This window comes from Salvelinus fontinalis, chromosome 1 (genome assembly GCF_029448725.1).
Source record: "Salvelinus fontinalis isolate EN_2023a chromosome 1, ASM2944872v1, whole genome shotgun sequence".
NCBI classification, from domain to species: domain Eukaryota; kingdom Metazoa; phylum Chordata; class Actinopteri; order Salmoniformes; family Salmonidae; genus Salvelinus; species Salvelinus fontinalis.
Window position 1 is genome coordinate 21,265,123 of NC_074665.1, and position 26,426 is coordinate 21,291,548.

At 42.3% G+C, this 26,426-nt stretch overlaps 1 protein-coding gene across 2 annotated transcripts in view; it reads right to left on the minus strand.

The window, feature by feature from the left end:
* The window catches only part of LOC129836315 (zinc transporter ZIP11-like), a 144,499-nt gene that overhangs the window by 36,629 nt on the left and 81,444 nt on the right, over positions 1-26,426 (minus strand). For both annotated transcript variants that reach the window (XM_055902438.1, XM_055902357.1), the window contains exon 6: positions 3,965-4,147. In XM_055902438.1, the coding sequence (XP_055758413.1) occupies positions 3,965-4,147 (183 nt within the window). The remainder of the gene's footprint in view (positions 1-3,964; positions 4,148-26,426) is intronic.

The window sequence follows — 26,426 nt, forward strand, 5'->3', positions numbered from 1 at the left end:
TTTTTTGCTTCAATAGAGTGATCAGGGACGTGCAACTATAGTTATCCTTCACAGAAAATACATTAGTGCAACATATTTGGCAAAAAATTGCTTCATTTTCATCAGATGACAACAAAAGTACAACGCTATTTGCCTGGCAGCCACACAAGTAAATGAGCTTACAATGAAAAAGCAAGGTCTTTTTTGCAAAAAGACCATCATATTTCTAATGTTTAGGCCTATCAGATAAATAATATAGCCAGCTACATTTCCAACTGTTTTTCTTAAAGTTAATCTTGCACTATACTGGAGAAAAGTAGGCAGGGAAAAGTAGCTAGACATCAGTCAGAGCGCTGTCTGCTGAATGCCCAATCATGAATTCTCATCTGAGTGGAGAAGTGCAACTGAAGCACAAAATTAGTCTGATGCCGAGGAGAAATTACAATAAGAAGCATTTTAGATCTGCGTTTACAAAACGCAGCAAGATATATTTTTTTCCTGAGTGAAAAAATGCATAATTACGAGTTAACACGACCCCTAGTTTAACTTGCTATCTAAGTAAGTGGCTGAAGTAATACCTTTCTGCCGTGTTTGAGACGTCAAAGACCTTCGGATGACTTATTTGTACAGCTGCCACTGCCATCTTGATTTCCTTGTATTTTTTTCTCCTCTCCATTCTTGGCCCGTCTGCTCCTCCCCCTTTTCTCTGAGCAGGCAGGCCCGTTGCCCTAGCGACTCCACACAGACACAGCATGTAGACATACTGCTGGAGAGCCAGTACTGCATGCATCTAAACTTCGTTCATTTGCACAATGTATCTTGTTCACATTTGCTTGTTAAAGTCCGAACTCACCACAAATTACATTCGGTAGCTCCTACCGATATATGAATACAGTTATGAGCTATATTACTTGTCTTTGCTATTCATTTACTTTTGTTTGCGCTAGTTAGCAAATTTAGCTAGCAGCCTCCATGGAATTCGTTATTACTTGTGCTCATTTTGTTAGCATTGTGGTAATAGATGCCCAATGGGGCTTTTTTGGAGTTTTTGGCACTCCCTTGTGTACTAAGCCTGATATACCATAAATCCCGGGGTGAGAGAAAGACGGAATGACGATATAAACATCTGGATACTGCCCAACACCACACTATACACTTCAGAGGTTCAGCTAAATCCCCAAAGCTCTTGTAAACATGACTGCAGATTAAGCCGCACAGCGAAACTTCAAAGAAAAGGCCGCAGGCCTACAGCCAGCCACGGCCAAGCTTCGGCAGAAGGGAGGACTGGATTGGTCCACTGGGTCTGGGGCAGAGCCTGGAGCTGGGCGATAGTGAATCTACAGGATCAGAACAAGCTCATATGGAGTCTGGGCTCATCCTCTCTCTATCGGCCTTTACCTCCCGTCTGCTCGCTCTCTCACTCCCTTTGATGGGATGTACTAACACAGAACCTATTCATTTGGCTCCTCATAATATTTTGTTAGGTTAGAATGCTCATTGTAAGTGTTATGTTGGAGGGTTGGGGGGAGTGTGTGTGTGTGTGTGTATGGGTTGGGGGGTTGTGTGTATGCATGCATGGGCGCGTGATCCGTATTCACCACCGCTCGTCTTCAGCTGTCAATCACATAGCCAATTCTGTCACACTCCTTGTTCGTTATGCCCGGAGTAAAGGCTTGGTAGCTACACACGTGCACACAAACCTCTCAGGGGAGGGACAGCTAGCAGCACAGCTTGGTGGGCTCAAAGTGGGAAAGCTTAACAGGGGGCTGGTGAAGCCTTCCCATAGTCAGTCACCGAGCCATTCTTCCATAACTAATATGCCTCAGAATGGTTCTGTGGTGCGGTTCATGTCAGTCCAGTCCACACCAGCAGTCCAGACCAGCCGGGATGGGGAAACACTATACCAACACAATGAATAGCCAGCCGTCTGGACTGTCTGTCTAGTAATGGTGTTGGATCGGAGACGGGGAAAATGTGATCAATCAACAGCTCACAGCTGACACGCACGGGAGCGCTCAAACGCATCATTTTACATGCTGAGGATTAGCGTGATAGCATTAGCATGCGTACACACAAACTACTGGTCCCCAGTCCTCTCTCTCTGAGCCATCGCATTGCCTCACTGATCATCAGAGACCTCATATTTGCATGTACAGGACAAGCTAGTTAGGCCTCTAATTACCAATGTCAGCTGTGGAAACACATTTAACAGCTCGAAGGCCTATACTCACTCCAACCAAATCGAAACTGAATTGACACGTTGTAGCATGAATGCTAGGCAGGTAGTGGTCAGAATGTAGCCTAGCGGTTCAGAGCGTTGGACCAGTAACCGAAAGGTTTTTGTTTGAATCCCTGACATGACTAAGTGAACAATATGCCAATGTGCCCTTGAGCAAGGCACTTAATGCTAAGTCGCTCTGGATAAGAGCGTCTGCTAGAGGACTAAAATGTAAAAAATATATATATAATGTATGATAACATTGTGATATACCAGGTTAAAAATGTGTAATGACATGCCTGTATCTGCACTGTAATTGTTCACTACGGGTGTTGTTTGAAATGAATGCATTTCACCAGCTCTGATATCCCGTCGCCCCTATAAAACTATACTGAATTGACGCCTTGTAACATGTCCTTGTCATGAAAACATGAAGATATACCAGGTTAATGATGTGTCTGTATAGTCAATAGTGTATTGTCGCTACGTGTGCTGATTCCGATGACTGTACTTCACCAGGCATATTCATATGGATCAGCGTTCATCCGCACTTCCTGGAAAAGACCTCTCTGGGGTGTAATTTCCCCTACGTACAGACCTAGGATCAGCTTCCTCTCCCCGAATCCTAACCTTCACCACAACTGGTTAAATCTTAAAACTGACCCAAGATCAAGATCAACTTCACCCTACACGTCACAAAACTGCATGGACATCCATTCACGTCGAGTCAGGTTAGACTGCCGGTGAACACAGGAATCAATGAAACTTCTCACTCTTTGGACAGTTTTTTTCTTCTTCTCATCCATATTTCATTAACACATGTGGACATGATATTGACGTGTTACCATTCCAAATCTACAGTACCTGGGCTTTAGCTTTTTTGTGTGTGTCTAGGACACACACGTGTCATTTCAAGCTGCCAAAAAACATATTTCAAATGATAATAACCCTAAATGTATAGTTTCCCTGTTTCTCCAATCAAGGATCGTCACCCAGTTCAGCCTTAGATATAGATATATCTCACTCCTGTGTGGCTCAGTTGGTAGAGCATGGCACTTGTAATGCCAGGGGTTTGATTCCCACGGGGGACCAGTACAAACAAATACGAAAATGTATGCACTCACTACTGTAATTGGCTCTGGATAAGAGCATCTGCTAAATGACTAAAATGTTTTAAAAAATACATAAATATTTCCCCTCAAGTACTGAACAATGACTCCAGCAAGGAAATCAATCAATCTTTCCATTTGTACATTCTCCCACAGCAGGAATTATCCATAGAGCCTGCATGGGCAGTCCCCCACAACGCACGTGCACACAAAAACACAAATCAAATCAAATCCCCTATTACCAGGGATGCTTCTGCCTCCAAAGCCTGTCAAATCTAAACACATGCGCTGAATACAACAGGTGTAGACCTTACCGTGAAATTCTTACTAACAAGCCCTTAATTAACAACGCAGTTCAAGAAATAGAGTTAAGAATAGTCACACTCATGACCTCTGAAATGACCTCTTTGAAATCACTGCTGCAGACACATCTCACTGCTACCTCTGAGGTGTAGCTTCAGCAATATGGTGAAAATGTCACAAAGGCAATCGGTTACCATATTTCTGATTCCTAACAACCTAACCTATTCGATTCAGATGAACATGAATAGCCTAGGGAAATATGATAGGGGCTAAGGGCTAGAGGCTAGGAGCTAGTGACAGGGGTTGGTTTGGGAGTGAGCATTACAGACTGGGCGTAGTGGGTTCTTCTTCTCACCTGGGATGTTGTGGATGGTGATCGCCACGATCAGTAGGATGATGCGCCTCCATCTGCTTCCAGTTTGCCCTGCCCCTTCCTGTTGCCGGCTGCCCACTTCCTGTCCCTCGGAATCTGAGGAACCAGCGTCGACGTGGGGGCCTTTCCTCCTCTGGTACACGTCTCCTCCGTTCTCAATCTTATCTGTAAGGAAGACAAGACACAACATTTGGACAACATTGCTACAACATACAGTCCTTGCCAATTAAGCAATCTTTCAGATTAGAATACAATTAAGCACAATTAGAAGACGATTAACCAATGGTAACCCTTATTTCAGAAAAGTGGGCTCTATGAAAATTCCAAGTGAGACAGAGGTCTGATGAGAAGCTGACCTCATCATCAAAACGGTTACTATTAATGGAAAGCAAGTCTAACTAACGTACGCTAACCCCATTCTGAACAAATGTGCGCAACCGTGACATTCAAACGAGGCTGCAAAGAAAACTAAATGGGACTGTAGCGACTGTGTTGACCTCAAAATCTGGGGTGTGAACTACGTTTCTATTCAAGCGTTGATTGACATGGTGATGGCTCTATAGTATTGGAGAAAAGTTGAAAAAAACGACCCCTCCGACGCTGTACGTTACATCGTGACGTGTCATGACGTAACGTACCGCACGCATAAAGCAACTAATTCTGTCTTGCAGCCTCTCTCCACCAGGTGTAGCACTTTTCTCACTGTTTAAAAACAAGAAAGGGACAGGGTAAGGGGGGAGACCTAGGCATTTTTTGCATCATCATTGCAAGCTATCATGACTCTCAAAAGCCGCTGTTAACTTCTGAAGATCACTTTAGCACTGCCCTAAAAATCTGATTCAAATTCGACACAAACCTTCAAATAGGTATGTAATGACACATTATATAAACTCTTTATAGTGTTTCATTTACATTTTAGAGGAGATAAGGTGATAAGTTGGACAGATCGAGTGAAAAAAATCTGTTTCCCCACATGACATCCTTCTCACTATCATGCAATAGGTTTTGCTTCCCCAACCTCCATTTTTAAAAAGACTCGACGGAGCTCATTGCCTTCTTGAATCATGCAGAGATGGGCATCATGAAGGTATCTTCATTGATTTTGTTGGAAAGGGGAGAAATTGTGCTTTACAATGGTACTGATATTACAGTTGATCTGGAAGTATTACGTTTTCTGGGTGCTAAAATAAGGTCAATAGTACGGACCAGCGTGATGTACAAAAGTGAGTTAATTCACGTTAACTTACAAATGAGTTACATGCCAATATTCCCTCATTTCAATCCTATATGAATATATTGACAGAATAACACATGATATCAATGGAAATAGACAAAAAGAAGTGGATGCAATTGTTTACTCTTAAAACCACCTGTTAACTCGGTTTGACCTGGGCCTCTTTGGGTCCATTGATTAAATGGCTGATCGGTAGATGGCTGCATTAAATGTGTTGATACTACAGAGACAATAGTCAATTCTAATCGAAACACACTCCCACAGTACAGAGATATTGTAGATTAGGGGGATCTGAGCCAGTGATGTAAAGTAACTTTTTTTTCAAATCTGTACTTTACTACTTACATTTTTTTTACACTACAGCCGTGGCCAAACGTTTTGAGAATGACACAAATATTCATTTCCAAAAAGTTTGCTGCTTCAGTGTCTTTAGATATTTTTTGTCAGATGCTACTATGGAATACTGAAGTATAATTACAAGCATTTCATAAGTGTCAAAGGCTTTTATTGACAATTACATGAAGTTGATGCAAAGAGTCTGGGCCACATCCTGACTGATGGCAACCCATTCTTGCATAATCAATGCTTGGAGTTGGTCAGAATTTGTGGGTTTTGTTTGTCCACCCACCTCTTGAGGATTGACCACAAGTTCTCAATGGGATTAAGGTCTGGGTAGCTTCCTGGCCATGGACCCAAAATATCAATGTTTTGTTCCCCGGGCCATTTAGTTATCACTTTTGCCTTATGGCAAGGTGCTCCATCATGCTGGAAAAGGCATTGTTCGTCACCAAACTGTTCCTGGATGGTTGGGAGAAGATGCTCTCAGAGGATGTGTTGGTACCATTCTTTATTCATGGCTATGTTCTTAGGCACAATTGTGAGTGAGCCCACTCCCTTGGCTGAGAAGCAACCCACACATGAATGGTCTCAGGATGCTTTACTGTTGGCATGACACATGACTGATGGTAACGCTCACCTTGTCTTCTCCGGACAAGCTTTTTTCCTGATGTCCCAAACAATCGGAAAGGGCATTCATCAGAGAAAATGACTTTACCTCAGTCCTCAGCAGTCCAATCCCTGTACCTGTTGCAGAATATCAATCTGTCCCTGATATTTTTCCTGGAGAGAAGTGGCGTCTTTGCTGCCCTTCTTGACACCAGGCCATACTCCAAAAGTCTTCGCCTCACTGTGCGTGCAGATGCACTCACACCTGCCTGCTGCCATTCCTGAGCAAGCTCTGTACTGGTGGTGCCCCGATCCCACAGCTGAATCAACTTTAGGAGACGGTCCTGGAGCTTGCTGGACTTTCTTGGGCGCCCTGAAGCCTTCTTCACAACAATTGAACTGCTCTCGAAGTTCTTGATGATCCGATAAATGGTTGATTCAGAGTGATCTCCAGCCTTGTCCTCGTCAACACTCACACCTCTGTTAACAAGAGAATCACTGACATGATGTCAGCTAGTCCTTTTGTGGCAGGGCTGAAATGCAGTGGTAATGTTTTTTTTTTTGAGATTCAGTACATTTGCATGGCAAAGAGGGACTTTGCAATTAATTGCAATTCATCTGATCACTCTTCATAACATTACCATCATACAAACTGAGGCAATAGACTTTGTGAAAATTAATATTTGTGTCATTCTCAAAACTTCCCCTAGTGAAAATTAATATTTGTGTCATTCTCAAAACTTTTGGCCACGACTGTAAATTCCTGAAGAAAATAGACTTTTTACTCTAATACAGACAGAAATATGGTCCAATTCACGCACCTATCAATATAACATGTTTTCATCCCTACTGCCCTATCTGGGGGACTCACTAAACACAAATACTATCTTTTTAAATGATGTCTGGATGTTGGAGTGTGTCCCTGACTGACAGTAAATAAAAAATAAACATTCATCCCATCTGATTTTTTTAATATAAGATACTCCAGTAGTTCTTTGTACTTTTACTCAAGTATAACACTTGAGTACTTTTTACGTGGCAGGTAGCCTAGTGGTTAGAGCGTTGGGCCAGTAACCAAAAGGTTGCTGGATCGAATCCCCGAGCTGACAAGGTAAAAATCTGTCATTCTGCCCCTGAACAAGGCAGTTAACCCACTGTTCCCCCGTAGGCCATCATTGTAAATAAGAATTTGTTCTTAACTGACTTGCCTAGTTAAATAAAGGTTAAATTAAAAATAATAATGATTAATTCCACCACTGCACTTTAGTACATTTAAAACCAGATACTTTTAGACTTTACTCAAGTAGTATTTTACTGGGTTACTTGAGTCATTTTCTTTTAAGGTATCTTTACTTTTACTGAAGTATGACAACAGAGTACTTTTTCCACCACTGATTGGACCTATACATTTATTTTTGTTGTCTAATAGCCACCAATCCCTCTTTCCCCTATTCCCCCCTCCGACACTAATAAAGTCTTCAGAGCAGTGAGCCAGACGAGCAGAAGGCAATGTGGCAGCTATGCGTCACCAGTGTGGTACTAATCAACTTTTGATTACTCTAGATAGTGGGTGTCCTTTTAAATCAGCTAAACTAAGATGACTTACTCTAACAGGAATGTTATTAGTTACTATTACATAAATTACGTGAGTAGGGGAGATAAAAAATGAGAAAGAGAGAGCAACTGGAAACAGATGAAAGGCTGGTCCTCCGAAGGCTGGGAGTACCATATTCCCATATGGGGACATTAGCGTGGGTTAACCTAGCATATGAGCCGGAGAAATGCATTTGCATGTGGCTGCCAAGAGACCTCCACTGTGCTCGGGTGCCCACTTCTCTGGCTCTCATCTTGAAATTAGACTGGAAGTGGTCAGGAGACGGGGTTGAGTGTGTGTGTGTCAGGGGGCTGATTGATTACAGTGATGGGTTCCAGACCCCCACAGCCAACCCCTTTAGAGTAGAAACAAATCAATTCTATCACTAACCTACTAATCTCTCTGATCACTGGGAAGAAGAGCCAGGAACACACGCGCACACACACACACTTCATTGAATAGGGAACAGAGGGACAAAGACCCCACTTACACATCTACACCGGGTAGAACGACAAGATACAGGGGTCTATGTCAGACATGGTTTAGGCTACTATTACACAGGTACAAGAAGTTCTAACCTTCCTTGTGTAAATGCTCTCTTAGGAAGAAAATACTGGGATAAATGAGAGCACTTAGATCACCATGTTCTATCCTTACATATAGATTATTTGAGCTCAGAGTACATTTAGGCCTATTCATTTTATTATGAGTTGCTAAGGGAGAGAGGTAGGTCGGTAGAGAGGGAGAGAGAGAGAGAGAGGGGAGAGAGCGAGCGAGAGGGCGAGAGAGAATAATATTAAAAGCTAAGGAGGAAGTACCAACGGAGAGAGTAGAAAGTGATTCCCACTTTACTTATCTGAAACTTAAAGGGTAGGAAGCATGACGTTTTACTCACTAAAGTAACAAAACAGTGTGGTCAAAGACTTAATAACATAGCTTACTTATTTCTGGATATCTTCAAAACTACCCACAATGCGCAATTTCTCAACATCATATGGAGAATCTACTCTGTGTTAGATAGCTTGAGTTGACTAACGTTAGCCACTAGCCATGCAGACCAAGTGTTGGCAGTGGTGAGCTAAAATCCACCATTCATGAGGTATGATAAAATCAACCAATCAGAATCCCCACACTTGAGGGCCGCATGATCTCCGTAAAGTAGGCTACCAGAGTTGTTCAACCTCTTTCCCCTCAACTGACTGACTGTTGTGATCATTTCCCTCTGCCTGGAGCCTTCCTCGTAGTCTTATTGTTGACTCTTTCCCCTCAACTCCTGTGCCCAATGCCACCTCTGGATTATTGCCTACTTTTAGATTTACCTCACTATAGCTAGACTAATTAGCAGTCTAGGCTAGCTAGCAGGCTAAAATAACTAAGTTCAGCTGACTGGGTTGCTGGCCAAGATAACTGCATGTACCAGTAACATTATTTGATAGCTGGTTAGATGGCATTATTTATTTCCAAACTTTGGTTTAAATGAATGTAGCTGTAAGATAGGTGTTGATAGCAACTGGCTGACTCATACAGTGCTAACGTAACATTAACAGGCTGGTAGGGTTAATGTTAGATAGAGGGCTAGTTGGCTAGAAACCTTCCAAACTGATTTGTAACAATACATACATAAAGTATTTGCTTATAAGTTGGCAGAACATTTTATTGAAACCAGTAGTCGTGAGTGCAACCGATTTGGTTTAATTTGAAGTTATTTCTGTTGGAGTTTACATTATAGTTTATAGGCTGGCTTGCCGGGTCCTCCATATTACAGGTCCTCCATATTACGTCACACATCGCAAAAACATTTTCTGCCATGAATCCGGCATTCTGTTCGCTTTTATGTAATAACTTGAAAGGCAAAAGAGTGAGGTGTAACTTTGCATTGGGACTATTGATGGGTATACTAATGCAAATCCATGTTACGTTTATGCTACCTACCCTTTAAAGGGGTTACATGTGAAATGCAGCACTCTTGGAAACTAGTTGAATTGCAACAATACTTTTTTTTTATCTCCCCCTCCTGGATTTACTTCCCATCTCCAGAAGTTTAACTTGTGTGTCTTTGTACTTTCAGTTTTGAAATCCAGCTTGGTTATTTAACAGAGAATCAGATTGTACAATGATTCCCTACACTATACATTACTTGCTTTGTCACAAACTGAAATGAGGCGAACATTTTACAATTTTAGCATCCATGGAATGGCCGAGCAATTTCTACTGCCATTGTTGATTCTGCTTGTGAGGAAATGACCATATCTCCAGACGCTGAGGGCTCATCAGGAGTGTGTGTGCTGAACGTCCATGTGGATTCTATTTGGCGAGGTTTGATTGCCAATCTCTAGTACAGCCATTTTACCTGTCAATCATTTTGAGTGACATATCAGCGGGACGTGCTCAACGGGAATATTAACACGAGTCTCTCATTCTGACCTTGACCGTGTGCACACACATATACACACACACACTCCCCTGACTCATAAAACAATATTTTTTCTCCACAGGCTAATGGGTCACGTATTACAAAGTAAATGGGGTGGGGGACACACGACACACAGACACTTGACCACAGTTCAACCACATTTAGGGAATCACTGCTGTAGATAGTGACCTTTATAACAGACCTCAAATTAAACTGTATCAGGCCATGTCATCTCTCCAGGCTTACCGTGGCTGTCATCTCATCCTTGTGCCTTGACAATGAGACACATACACACACACACCCGAGATCAATTTTTAAATAAGCTTCTTCTACGCACGTACGCTTCACTGAGTGGGAAACGGAGAGACAAAGACCCCACCACCCCATCTACACCGGGTAAAAGGAAAGTAATCAGGGGTCTGGCTCAGCCGTGGTTTAGGCTACTAGTGCATACTTCTGAAAAGGGTCTAACCTTCCTAATTGCTCTAACATGAATCACTTTGTGGACACAGAGCGATGAGGAAACGTGGAGGGCGACGGCGATCAAAGTGAACAAACATTACCCACGTGCGAGAAGCTCGGCTGAGCGGATTTCACATGCACGAGAGCCGCCCCGCCTGGATAGAAATGCCCACCGTCACTAGCTTCACTGAAAAAGAATGGACCACGCAGCCCTCCGCTTTATATACGTAAAGCGCTTAACAGTTGCAATGACTTCTCATTACTACACTGACACACTTTCCATTGACACGTCGCCATAGAAACGGTTAGACTCGGGTGTTGTGTCCAGGCCACTTTGGGAACGGATAGAAATTGAAGTAAACCTGCTGTTTGCCTTTTGCCCTGTTTGGTGTTATGGGTTATGCACTGTCGCTGGCACTGTCCCTGGCACTGTCGCTGGCACTGACGCTGGCACTGACCCTGGCACTGTCCCTGGCACTGTCGCTGGGACTGTCGCTGGGACTGTCCCTGGCACTGTCGCTGGCACTGTCCCTGGCACTGTCGCTGGCACTGTCCCTGGCACTGTCCCTGGCACTGTCCCTGGCACTGTCGCTGGCACTGTCGCTGGCACTGTCGCTGGCACTGTCCCTGGCACTGTCCCTGGCACTGTCGCTGGCACTGTCGCTGGCACTGTCCCTGGCACTGTCCCTGGCACTGTCCCTGGCACTGTCCCTGGCACTGTCCCTGGCACTGTCCCTGGCACTGGCACTGTCCCTGTCCCTGGCACTGTCCCTGGCACTGTCCCTGGCACTGTCGCTGCATTGGCCTAATAACGCATGTGTATATGATGTATCGTGTACTGTAGTACATTCAGCACTTACACCGCATCTCTCTATTGCTACCATTGTTCCTAACACCTACAGGCTGATCGAACCCTAACTGTGTGAGTGCCACAACGATCTCTCCCTATTGACGGGCAGACGCTCATCTACTAAGGAGATGAGATGAGTCTAAGAGAATGGAGAGGTCCTTGCTAAGTACAGGGCCTTCAGAAAGTATTCACACCCCTTGACTATTTCCACATTTTGTGCTAATGCCAGAATTTAAAATGGATTAAATTGAGATTTCGTGTCTCTCATCTACATACAATACCCCATAATGTCAAAGGGGAATTTGGGTTTTTGAAATGTTTCCAAGTAAATTAAAAGTGAAAAGCTGAAATGATTGGCCCCAGCTGAAATGGGGCCAATCCAACTCAACACATCACTGAGTACCACTCTTCATATTTTCAAGAATGGTGGTCAGTGCATCATGTTAGGGGAAGGGAGTTTTTTTGTTGATAAAAAATAAACAGAATAGAGCTGGTTCAGTCTGCTTTCCAACCGACACTGGGAGAACAATTCACCTTTCAGCAGAACAAGAACCTAAAACGCAAGAACAAATATAGACTAAAGTTGCTTACCAAGATCAAATGGAATGTTCCTGAGTGGCCTAGTTACAGTTTTAACTTAAATCAGCTTGAAAATCTATGGAAAAACTGGAAAATGGCGTCTGGCAATGATCAACAAACAACTTGCCAGAGCTTGATACATTTTTTTTAAAGAATAATCGAGAAATATTGTACAATCCAGGTGTGCAAGGCTCTTAGAGACTTACCCAGAAAGACTCACCGCTGTAATCGCTGCCAAAGGTGATTCTAACATCTATTGACTCAGGGTGATGAATACTTATCTAATCTATATACTGTTTAATTTCCCATGAATAAAAAAAGCCACACCTCAGAGCCTGATTCCTCTCTAGGTTTCTTCCTAGGTTCCTATCTTTTTAGGGAGTTTTTCCTAGCCACCATGCTTCTACATCTTCATTGCTTGCTCTTAGGGGTTTTAGCCTGGGTTTCTGTATAAACACTTTGTGACATTTGCTGATGTAAAATAGGCTTTATTAATACATTTGATTGATTGATTGAAAAAAGTCAAGGGGTACGAACACTTTCTGAAGGCACTGTATGTAGCTTTTAAAGGAGATACTTAGGATTGATCTCCAATCATCTCCTTTAGTAGGCTACACACTATCCTACAACTCACTTGTTTGCCATTTGGAAAATAAACTGCCCACATGAACACACTGCTGCTCTCCCTCATTTTGTTTGCTCTCCCCCATCCTTGCTTTTCGATTCCTACCTTGTCTTCTTCCCTCCTTCCCTCCCGGTCTTCCTCCCTCTTCCAACTAAAGCAGACAGTTTGACCTCCTGACCCTAAATCAGCCTCGCCTCCTCGCTCGGCTGCCTGGCTGTTATTACCCTCCTAATCCTCCTCCTCTTCGTCACACTCTGGCTCCGCCACACACAAACAATGTGCTATATTTTACAGTGAAGGCTGCAGCAGAAGCGAAAACCTTGTCGGCAACTCTTTCGCCCACACGCGCGCCTAAGTGTGTGCTATTGGAGAGGGAACAAGGCGTGTGCGCTGGTGCCTCCTTGGCAAAACTCGAGAACGCTCTCATATCTCTTCCGTGGTGAAACTCGTGAAGGCTCTCATATCTCTTCCGTGGTGAAACTCGTGAAGGCTCTCATATCTCTTCTGTGGCAAAACTCGAGAACGCTCTCATATCTCTTCCGTGGTGAAACTCGTGAAGGCTCTCATATCTCTTCCGTGGTAAAACTCGAAGGATTTCATATGTCTTCTGTGGTGAAATTCGTGAAAGCTCTCATATCTCTTCTGTGGTGAAATTCGTGAACACTCTCATATCTCTTCCGTGGTGAAATTTGTGAAGGCTTTCATATCTCTTCCGTGGTGAAACTCGTGAAGGCTCTCATATCTCTTCTGTGGTGAAACTTGTGAAGGCTTTCATATCTCTTGTGGTGAAACTCGTGAAGGCTCTCATATCTCTTCTGTGGTGAAACTCGTGAAGGCTCTCATATCTCTTCTGTGGTGAAACTCGTGAAGGCTCTCATATCTCTTCTGTGGTGAAACTCGTGAAGGCTCTCATATCTCTTCTGTGGTGAAACTCGTGAAGGCTTTCATATCTCTTCCGTGGTAAAACTTGAGAAGGCTTTTATATGTCTCCTGTGGTGAAACTTGTTTAAACCTGTCTGAACACTCTCATATATTGGTTCACTTATGCCCCCCCAAGAAATAAGTTCATATGGGTAGAATAATGTAGAAAATAAATAACAAATGTGCTGCACTCGTTGACAGAATAAATAAAACAGGGTTGGGTTAAAAAATGCCATCCATAAGCCTACAAATACATTCATTAATAATGTGCACAAAGTCATATTATTTCAACCTTGTTAAAGTTAATTTTCTTTGAATTTATTTTTACCTTTATTTAACTAGGCAAGTCAGTTAAGAACAAATTCTCATTTTCAATGACGGCCTAGGGACAGTGGGTTAACTGCCTTGTTCAGGGTCAGAACAACATATTTTTACCTTGTCAGCTCGGGGATTCGATCTTGCAACCTTTCGGTTACTAGTCCAAAGCTCTAACCACTAGGCTACCTGCCGCCGCAAATGGCGAACATACCACAGGTTAAGGGCTGTCCCAAGCACGACGCAACGCGGAGTGCCTGGATACAACCCTTAGCCATGGTATATTGGCCATAAACCACAAAACCCCCCGAGGTGCCTTATTGCTATTATAAACTGTCTACCAAACTAATTAGAGCAGTAAAAATACATTTTTGTCATACCCGTTGTATACGGTCTGATATACCACGGCTGTCAGCCAACCAGCATTCAGGTTTCGAACCACCAAGTTTATAATGACCGATAGCCTATGTAAAGTCCATATCAATAGGCTAACAGTTGCCTTTTTTCTATATGAACAGGAGAGGGAAACATGATTAACAGTGTCCAGACGACTGTAACTTTTTGTCACATATTGGTGAGGTCAGGGTTCAAGGATTCCGGGGTCAACACCCTTCTAGGGTGGTCCTGATGCATTTCTTTAAAAAAAATAGCTGTGAATTTCCTGATAATTTGGTCCAATTATTTTATTTTATTTGGATCTCTTTTAGTCCCCATTTGAACTAATCTTCCAAGAGTCCTTAAACATTAAAATACAATTTATAATACGAACACATTTTCACATATAACACACTATTACAAACATACATAATATACTAACATAATGACCCAATAAATACTCAATCTAAAAAATATTGATTCTTCATCTATTATAGTCCCACAACATTGTATTATGTTGTATTATATTATTATATTTAAATGGTTTTAAAATCATGTTTAAATTTATATATTGAAAGGTTTCTGGTTTGCTCAGTTAATTTATTAAATTTCTTTATTGCTCTAAATCGAAATGTTCTTTTGTCTATTTCTCTTTTCTGTCTGGATAACGCATAGATGGTGGACAATCTATTCCTAGTATTTACGGAATGTCTGTCTCTTACCAACTGAATACCGTTTTGAATAGAACTTGGCCGTTTTAAATTATGTATATTATGAAATAAAATTTGCATGTTTTTTTCAATTATCTTGTCGATTGATGACCAACCAAGAACACTGCGCATGACTGCAACAGAAGAACCATATCTACACCTTAAAACAATCCTTGCTACTTTGTTCTGTGCATTCTGCAGCCTCCTAACTTCACTTGATGATGCATTTCCCCAGACCACAGAACAGTAGTTCACCTGACTCTCAATTAATGCTTGTGTTATTTGACCACAGAACAGTAGTTCACCTGACTCGCAATTAATGCTTGGGTTGTTTGACCACAGAACAGTAGTTCACCTGACTCTCAATTAATGCTTGTGTTATTTGCTGAAGAATTTTTCCTGGTAAATATTTAGCTATCCTTCTGATTATGCATGTTGTTTTAATATTTTTTTTACATAGATTAGTTATTTGAGACAACCATGATAAGCAGTTACCTAGGTGCACTCCCAATAGTTTGGTTTCTGCCACTTTTTCAATTTGTACTCCTACAATACTTAATTGTATCCCATGCTGTTTTGGCCTTTTCCTAGTGGAACAGACCAACATAACTTTGGTTTTCTTGGTGTTTAAAACAAGTTTGTTCTGGCAAACCCACTCCCTGATATTCTCCAAATCTCCTTGTAAAGCTTGCTGTACCTGTTGAACCGACTGTCTTGCTGCATAAATTGTAGTATCATCTGCAAACATAGTAGCTTGAGTTTCAGCTAAGGCATAGGGAAGGTCGTTGGTATATATTAAATAAAGAAGTGGCCCAAGGCAGCTGCCCTGCGGTATTCCACAGTTTAACACATGAGGGGAAGAAAATGAACCATTGATATAGGTGGACTGTTTCCTGTCAGTTAGATATGACTGTACCCAATTCAATGCTACCTCCTTAAAAACATAATGCATTCATTTTGTCAAAATTATTTAATGATCCACTAAATCAAATGCTGCACTGAAATCTAAAAATAGTACACACACAAACTTGCCATTATCCATAGCATTGTGCCACTGATCAGTCATGTCAACCAATGCAGTGGTAGTGGAATGGTTTTTGCGATAAGCATGCTGATTGGCTGTAATCAGATCATTCTTTTCCATGTTCTCCCATATTTGTCTACTCACAATACCGTCCAATATCTTACTGAGTGTAGGGAGTAGACAAATTGGTCGACTATTGGCAGGAGTAATGGGTTCTTTGCTGTCTTTCGGAATAGGACACAGTTTCGCATGCTTGCAAACATCCCCTTTTCCAGTGACCAATTAAATATGTATCTCAGTGGAACTGCAATCTGGGGAGCAGCACAGCGAAGCAAAAAATTGTCCATAAGACCATAACCTGTAGATTTACCATCAGGTAATGACTTCAATAGGTTTTACACCTCCTCCACGGACACCGTTTGCAGAGTAAAAGAGCAGGTCTTGTTGCTCATAATATGATCATCAATCCATTGGACAACAGCTTGTTTGGAAGATTGTATGTTTACATTGTTGCTCAGTAAATTAATTTTCTTTGGAAAAAAAAATCAGCAAAATGATTGGCAATATCAACTGGTTTTGTTATTATTCTCCCGTCAACCTCCACACTAGATGGGCATGATGAGATAGATGTACCAACCTCCACACTAGATGGGCATGATGAGATAGATGTACCAACCTCCACACTAGATGGGCATGATGAGACAGATGTACCAAGTAAGCCCTTAACTGTGTTCCATACCTTTTTAGAATAAGTTTTACAATCAATAAAAGCATTGTTGTAAAATAACTTTTTTTCCTTTCGATTCAATTTAACTGCATAATTACATAATGTTCTATAATTCTGTTCATCAATTGCTAATTTTGACTTTTGCCATAATTCTTTGAGAAAAAGCCTCACCCAGTTCATCATCAATCCATCACCCCCAACTGTACTCTTTCTTATAGGGGCATGATGGTCCATTACCTCAGTGAGCAAATCAATAAAACATTCTGTAGCGTGATTTAGTTCATCCTCTAGATAAATCAGCTCCCAGGGTACAGCAGCCAAATCATTTAGAAATAGCTCATGATTAAATGTTTTAAAATTTCTCTTGACCACAATCCTTAGGGGGTTTCTTTGGAACCTTGGTGTTCATGGTTATGGTCACAATATTATGGTCTGTCCAGCCCACTGGCATTGATCTGGATTTTAAGCATTGTAATGGTTTATTACAGAAAATCAGATCAATGCATGTGTCTGAACGATGACCCAACTTAATTGATGATCTAGTAGTATCCTTAACCATTTTTTTCAAACCACAATTCTCGGCATATCTCATCAATTTTGTTCTATTCGAATTATTGTGATCCTTCCAATTTATATTAAAATCACCCAAGATAAATACATCTCTGTTGCTATCTGTGGCCTGGTCAAACCCAGTGCATAAGTCATCCAAATAGGACACCTTAGAGCTAGGAGGTCTATACACACATCCTACCAATATGGGTGCCTGGTGAGGCAGATGTACTTGAGCCCATAGTGCCTCTATTTGACATACATTAAGGTCATCCCTTCTCTTAAAAGGTATATGATTCTGAATGTACAGTGCTACACCCCCCACCATTCCTATTCCTATCTCTTCTCAGTAGACTATATCTATGAATGTTCATTTGCCCATCATTTACAGACGCATCTAAATGCGTTTTGGTCAAAGCCAAAATATAAATAGTATTTATGTTGACCAAATTCTTATGTATTTTCTGCATATGCATTGTTCTTTCAAAGGCCAAACCCACCGCTGGTGTGCATGATCAAAGACCTTTATTTTCATGTCATCTAACCATAGCACCACCTGGAGTTTGCTAAACGAAATTGGCAGTTGGATTGGAACCGGTGCTATAGTCATTGGTTGGTTTGGCCTTCGAAATAACAATGCATATGCATCATCCCTACTGTAAAATATGGTGGTGGATCTTTGATGTTATGGGGCTATTTTGCTTCCACTGGTCCTGGGGCATCATGAACTTTACCCATTACCAGGACATTTTAGCCCTAAAACATGGTTGCCTCTGCCAGGAAGCTGAAACTTGGCCGCAAGTGGCTCTTCCAGCAAGACAATAAGCCCAAGCACACATCAAGATCCACAAAGAAATGGTTAACTGGCCACAAAATCAGTGTCCGGACTTGAAACATGTGGTTTTAAATGAAGACGGCAGTCCATAAGCGCAGACGAAGGATATCAACCATCTGGAAGGATTATGTATGGAGGAGTGGTCTAAGATCCCTCTCAATGTGTTTTCCAACTCATAAAACAGAAAAGGGCTCAGTGCAGGTAAGATATTAAAAGGTATTGAAAACTGGGGTATCAATAAATGTAACCCCTGTTAAACAAAGTCTCTTTCTCTGATCAATTGCATCAGTATAAAATAATATCGTTTTTTTTTGCATACAATATAGCTCAGTATTTGAATGATGTATTTTATACAGTCATTTTTGCTCATCTTTATCAAGGGTGTCAATAATTCCAGACCCCACTGTAGCTCTCAGCTAATTAACACATCAGTGCAGGGTGCCTTCATGCCTCTGCCACCTCGACAGGAATGCAGTGCAGCTTAAAACACACAAACATTGTTCGCGTGCCTGTTATGCTAAATTGGTGGAGTTAGCTGAGTGTTGACATTACTCGCCCGCCACCAGCAGCCAAACATTCAGCATTTGCCCACCTTTTTGAATAACACTACATCCCTACACCTAAATCCCCCCAACCACCCTTCTTATTCCTAGTTGTGTGTACGTATCCAGCTCAATTGCCTCGTACCACGGCACATGGACTCAGTACTGGTACCCCTTGCATATAGCCAAGTGCTCGTTACTCATTGTATCTATTATTACGTGTTTGACTTCTCTATTAAGACTCTATTATATGTTTTATCTGCATCGTTGGGAAAAGGCCTGTAAGTAAACATTTCACGGTTAGTCCACACCTGTTGTTTACGAAGCATGTGACTAACACATTTTAATTTTAAATCATTTCCGCCCTCCACCCTCCTACTTCTGACGTACATTCTTCAGTCACACACTACGGCCCCTCCCTTCCCTCAAAGCACCCAACCTCCCGTTATCTCCTTCCTTAATATAGTTCCACATCTTCATGCCTTTAAACAACCTATAGAAGCAGTTAAAAAACAGAATTCCCTCCCCCAACCTCTCACCTGACATATCCTTGTCATATACACCCCCCTGCGCGCACACACACACACACACACACACACACAACCACCCTCCCCTAGTTTCCATTCTTATTACCAATCTCCATCCCTGTGCCTTTAATAGAGACAATTAGAAACCATCCTTAAACTTTTGCCTGTAAGTATCACGTTGTGAGCTTTAAATCACAAAATCAACAACCAACTTTAGTTTCTTGGTTACTGCCAATTTCGTATCTTGTTTTTTTTATTGGGGAGCATCAAGCCAACCTGGGAAAAGTGGTGGGAACAAAATGCTGTGATGAAAAAAGTATTTGTTTTTTTACATTTATCTTGATTCCCAGTGGAAGTGAGGCACTAAACAGAAGAAATAATGTACCTTTACAAAGGAGGAGTGTTGCTATTTACTTTGAGTGTCGCTATTCTCTCTCTCCATTCAATTTAAGGGGCTTTATTGGCATGGGAAACATGTGTTTACTTTGCCAAAGCAAGTGAAACAGATCATAAACAAAAGTGAAATAAACAAACATTACACTCACAAAAGTTCCAAAATAATCAAGACATTTCAAATGTCTTATGTCTATATACAGTGTTGTAATGATGTGCAAATAGTACAAAAGTACAAAAGGGAAAATAAATAAACAAATATGGGTTGTATTTACAATGGTGTTTGTGTCTCACTCACTCACTCACTCATACTCTCACACTCTCACTCATACTCTCACTCACTCATACTCTCACTCACTCATACTCTCACTCACTCATACTCTCACTCACTCATACTCTCACTCACTCATACTCTCACTCACTCATACTCTCACTCACACATACTCACTCATACTCTCACTCACTCACTCATACTCTCATTCACTCACTCATACTCTCACTCACACATACGCTCACTCACTCACACATACGCTCACTCACTCACTCATACATACGCTCACTCACACACTCACTCACACATACGCTCACTCACTCACACATACGCTCACTCACTCACTCATACATACGCTCACTCACACACTCACTCACACATACGCTCACTCACTCACACATACGCTCACTCACTCACTCATACATACGCTCACTCACTCACTCACTCATACATACGCTCACTCACTCACTCACACACACACTCACACACTCACACACTCACACACTCACACACTCACTCACTCACTCACTCACTCACTCACTCACTCACTCACTCACTCACTCACTCACTCACTCACTCACTCACTCACTCACTCACTCACACTCTCACATACGCTCACTCACTCACTCATACATACGCTCACTCACTCACTCACACATACGCTCACTCACTCACTCACCCATACTCTCACTCACTCACCCATACTCTCACTCACTCACCCATACTCTCACTCACTCACCCATACTCTCACTCACTCACCCATACTCTCACTCACTCACCCATACTCTCACTCACTCACCCATACTCTCACTCACTCACCCATACTCTCACTCACTCACCCATACTCTCACTCACTCACCCATACTCTCACTCACTCATCCATACTCTCACTCACTCATCCATACTCTCACTCACTCATCCATACTCTCACTCACTCACCCATACTCTCACTCACTCACCCCCCCCTCACTCACGCATACTCTCACTCACTCACTCCCCCCTCACTCACGCATACTCTCACTCACGCATACTCTCACTCACTCACCCATACTCTCACTCACTCACCCATACTCTCACTCACTCACCCATACTCTCACTCACTCACCCATACTCTCACTCACTCACCCATACTCTCACTCACTCACCCATACTCTCACTCACTCACCCATACTCTCACTCACTCACCCATACTCTCACTCACTCACCCATACTCTCACTCACTCACCCATACTCTCACTCACTCACCCATACTCTCACTCACTCACCCATACTCTCACTCACTCACCCATACTCTCACTCACTCACCCATACTCTCACTCACTCATCCATACTCTCACTCACTCATCCATACTCTCACTCACTCACCCATACTCTCACTCACTCACCCATACTCTCACTCACTCACCCCCCCTCACTCACGCATACTCTCACTCACTCACTCCCCCCTCACTCACGCATACTCTCACTCACTCATACTCTCACTCACTCATACTCTCACTCACTCACTCATACTCTCACTCACTCACTCATACTCTCACTCACTCACTCATACTCTCACTCACTCACTCATACTCTCACTCACTCACTCACTCACTCACTCATACTCTCACTCACTCATACTCTCACTCACTCACTCATACTCTCACTCACTCACTCAATCATACTCTCACTCACTCACTCACTCATACTCTCACTCACTCACTCACTCATACTCTCACTCACTCACTCATACTCTCACTCACTCACTCATACTCTCACTCACTCACTCATACTCTCACTCACTCACCCATACTCTCACTCACTCACCCATACTCTCACTCACTCACCCATACTCTCACTCACTCACCCATACTCTCACTCACTCACCCATACTCTCACTCACTCACCCCCCCCTCACTCACGCATACTCTCACTCACGCATACTCTCACTCACGCATACTCTCACTCACTCACTCACTCCCCCCTCACTCACGCATACTCTCACTCACTCATACTCTCACTCACTCATACTCTCACTCACTCATACTCTCACTCACTCACTCATACTCTCACTCACTCACTCATACTCTCACTCACTCACTCATACTCTCACTCACTCATACTCTCACTCACTCATACTCTCACTCACTCACTCATACTCTCACTCACTCACTCACTCACTCATACTCTCACTCACTCACTCATACTCTCACTCACTCACTCATACTCTCACTCACTCACTCATACTCTCACTCACTCACTCACTCATACTCTCACTCACTCACTCACTCATACTCTCACTCACTCACTCATACTCTCACTCACTCACTCATACTCTCACTCACTCACTCATACTCTCACTCACTCACTCATACTCTCACTCACTCACCCCCCCCTCACTCACGCATACTCTCACTCACGCATACTCTCACTCACGCATACTCTCACTCACTCACTCACTCCCCCCTCACTCACGCATACTCTCACTCACTCATACTCTCACTCACTCATACTCTCACTCACTCATACTCTCACTCACTCACTCATACTCTCACTCACTCACTCATACTCTCACTCACTCACTCACTCACTCACTCACTCATACTCTCACTCACTCATACTCTCACTCACTCACTCATACTCTCACTCACTCACTCACTCACTCATACTCTCACTCACTCACTCATACTCTCACTCACTCACTCATACTCTCACTCACTCACTCACTCATACTCTCACTCACTCACTCACTCATACTCTCACTCACTCACTCATACTCTCACTCACTCACTCATACTCTCACTCACTCACTCATACTCTCACTCACTCACTCATACTCTCACTCACTCACTCATACTCTCACTCACTCACTCATACTCTCACTCACTCGGTCAACATAGGCCAACCACAAGGGACAAGACATCAAGCCGTCAGCGTCCAATGTTTGTTTGAGTAGAAGTGTGTGTGTTTGCCTTTGTGAATGTGTATTTGCAAGAAAGAGAAAGAGGGTGTATAAGATAAAGACAGAGAGAGAGAGAAGACAGAGGACAAAGCATGCAAGAGAGTGAAGTAGCAGAAGCCTTTAGATACAGTGAACATAGTCTATTAATACTGTGTGGTAATAAACTACAGTGTACATAGTCTATTAATACTGTGTGGTAATAAACTACAGTGTACATAGTCTAATAATACTGTGTGGTAATAAACTACAGTGTACATAGTCTAATAATACTGTGTGGAAATAAACTACAGTGTACATAGTCTAATAATACTGTGTGGTAATAAACTACAGTGTACATAGTCTAATAATACTGTGTGGTAAAAAACTACAGTGTACATAGTCTAATAATGTGTGGTAATAAACTACAGTGAACATAGTCTATTAATTCTGTGTGGTAATAAACTACAGTGTACATAGTCTAATAATTATGTGTGGTAATAAACTACAGTGTACATAGTCTAATAATACTGTGTGGTAATAAACTACAGTGAACATAGTCTATTAATTCTGTGTGGTAATAAACTACAGTGAACATAGTCTATTAATTCTGTGTGGTAATAAACTACAGCGGACAACACACTTTTCAAAACACCAGCTCAAAGGGGATAAGGTTGAAACGTCTTCCACAAACATCTCCTTCTCTCATTGCGGTACCTGGACAAAGGCTGTACCTCATGTTGCATTGACCCGACCAAGGCCTTTTGAGTGGAGTAGTGTCTTGGATGTTAATTTTCATCATGCAACCCAGAATGATGATTGTCGCCAAGCAACAATCAAGGCATGACAACGGTAGGTCAGTACGTATGCCATCTACTCAGGATGGCCAGTGACTCACAAACATACAAATACTCACACACACACTTGTGTGCAGAAACGCATGTTGCATGTCACATGTACGCACACTCGCTTGCGCGCACACACACACACACACACACACGATCGCCCTTGAGCACACCAACGCATGCCGGACGTACACACACTTCTGAGTGAACAAACACACACACACGCAAACACACCATATGCTGTGCAGACGAAGGAGGCACAGAGCTGAGCGATACTCCCATTGTGTGTCCTGTTCCTGTGAATGGGACTACAACGTGTTGTGTAATGATAAGGGTATACAGAACCCCACTGGGCCCTCGTCCCCTGCTGTAAAACCTTATCTACGCACAAAGAAAGAGAGAGAATGTGAAGAGGTATTACAGAGTGGGAAAAAAGAGCAAAAAAATAGAGAGAGAGAGAGAGAAAGGGACAGACAGAGACAGAGAGAAAACCACTAACAGTCTTGCATGGATACAGAAGGTGCATTATTGGCTACAATCCTGTGCCCACCTTTCCCTCTGCGTAATGGGTAGGACATGTGAGGAGCAAATCATATTGAGACTGTTTGCTAATTCAACAGGAACATAAATCAATTGAATAACAAACATCCTTCTGGCTGCTTCATAGAATTGGGATTCATAGATTATCTGTGTTTTTTTCTCCCTGCCTGCTCCTGCTGTAGCCTGGGTGCTGTGACCAGAAAGGTCTCCTCCAATCAGACTGTCCCTTAATGCCACTGAGCATTCTGGGTAGGTTTTCTCCTCAACGACATGCAGAGAAGGAGGAGGGGTCCCACTCCAACCTTTCTCCTCTACTCTCGTTTCAGTTAATCTCACCTGACAAGTCACCCGCAAACACTCAAGACATAGACCACAACTCACGTACAGCGAGCTAAAATACCAACCCGATGACCTGAAAAGTCTTTAAAAAAATCAACCTGTTACATAATGGAGTGGGATGGTAGGTAGAAATCAGAGAAAGTACTGCTCTTCTTCTGAAGACATAAGACGATACGGTTACATAAGATGATAATTAAAAACCAAGAATTGGCAGCAGTGTGTTGTGTTTACCCCCTCCCCCCCAGTTCCTGCTCAGTCAACACTTTGAGGTGACTATCTTATCTCTTGCCCTAAATGGTGTGACCAAAACAAGGCCGGAGAGCCTGTCCCGTTCACAACTCTTAAAGAGAAGAAGAAGGGCAGCTGTGCTTGATGTACTGGAATGGGACTTAAACCTTAAAAAAGGGACAGCTCACTTCTTTGAAGATTCTAAATAACCAGCAAACACACTTTTAAATGGTTTGGAGGAAACAACGACACCCTGCCCAGATTGAAAAGAAGTTAAAACCACAAAAAAGTGAACCACCCCTTTAAGATGTAGCCTTCTCTTTTTACCCCATTACAGAAAAGAAGCAAACACGCGGATCGTCACAGCGACTAACTTTGATTCTCACCAAATACAGAGTGAATTATTCAGTAAGTCTCATGCATAAAGTATGAGGGACATATACAGCGGGGTCCGAAATTACTGACACCCTTGATAAAGAATGTCAAATAAATACATTCAAATACTGAGCTAAATTGTATGCAAAAAAATAAATATGGAGACCAGCAGAGCTAGATTGGCTTCAAACCATTGGGATTGTAGCTACATGATGCTATAGGGTTCACTGGATCTCCCAATCTGCCTTCGATATTGATATATGGTTGACAAGACAGTCATTTACAAGCATGTTAGGCAGCCCTTTGCATGTCACAAAAAAAGCAATAATTAAATCAAGACATTATGCATGTGATTGGTTAGTGTCAACAATGGCAATACGTACCGTCCACATTCATATACCACACAGTTTTTGATTAGACTGAGTTTTCTGTGATGGCTGGGAAAGGAATCACGGTTAAACAGGTAGGTACCATTAAACACTAAGAGAAGGAACCCAGGAAGGTAATCAACAGAGAAAACCCCAATCACAATTCATGATCTGAGACAGACCAATCAAGAGACAGAATAGGGGAGAAGGGGCAGAAGTAGCATGGCGGAAAGAGGAAGCACAGAAGACACCATGATATATACCCGGACTCATCAGTTCTGTCTCAAAACTACTCTCATTTTACATTCACAATGCATATACAGTGTGTGTGTGTGTGTGGTGTGTGTGTGTGTGTGTGTGGTGTGTGTGTTTCACTTCATATTGCTGAGGGAGTATTTGATGAGCAACCTATCCCCCTCCCTAGTAGGAGGATAGGTTATTGGCCATTTGGTTTTCAAATGGCCAATTTCTTAATAAGCTTAAAATGTATTAAACTTGTCATAACTTTTTTCTATCGGCTATTGATATAGTTAGATTTTCTCTCATTATTAGTCCTCTGGCTATCTCACGTTTTTAGGATATTCAAACAACTGTGAGATGGAACTCCGTTAGATTCAATCATGGTTTGATCGGGAGAAAGCCATGATTGCAACAAAAAAACGATGAAAGCGTGCCTAACCCAAATTCATATTCATAGCCTATCGGTTGGAGAAAGGGAGAAGGGAATATATACGTTTTTTTTTAAATAGCCAGACAAGATAGTTAAGGAGCGTTATATATATGTAAATAGGTTTAGGCTATAAGGCCCATGTATCCAAGACAGACAGTCAGACAGAGGGAGAGAGGAGAGAGAGAGCTTTTGTGCTGCTTTGGTGGAATTCTCCGCTCTGTCTAGCCTACATCCCTCTCTTGCGTTCTGTATATAACATATTTATAGAAGC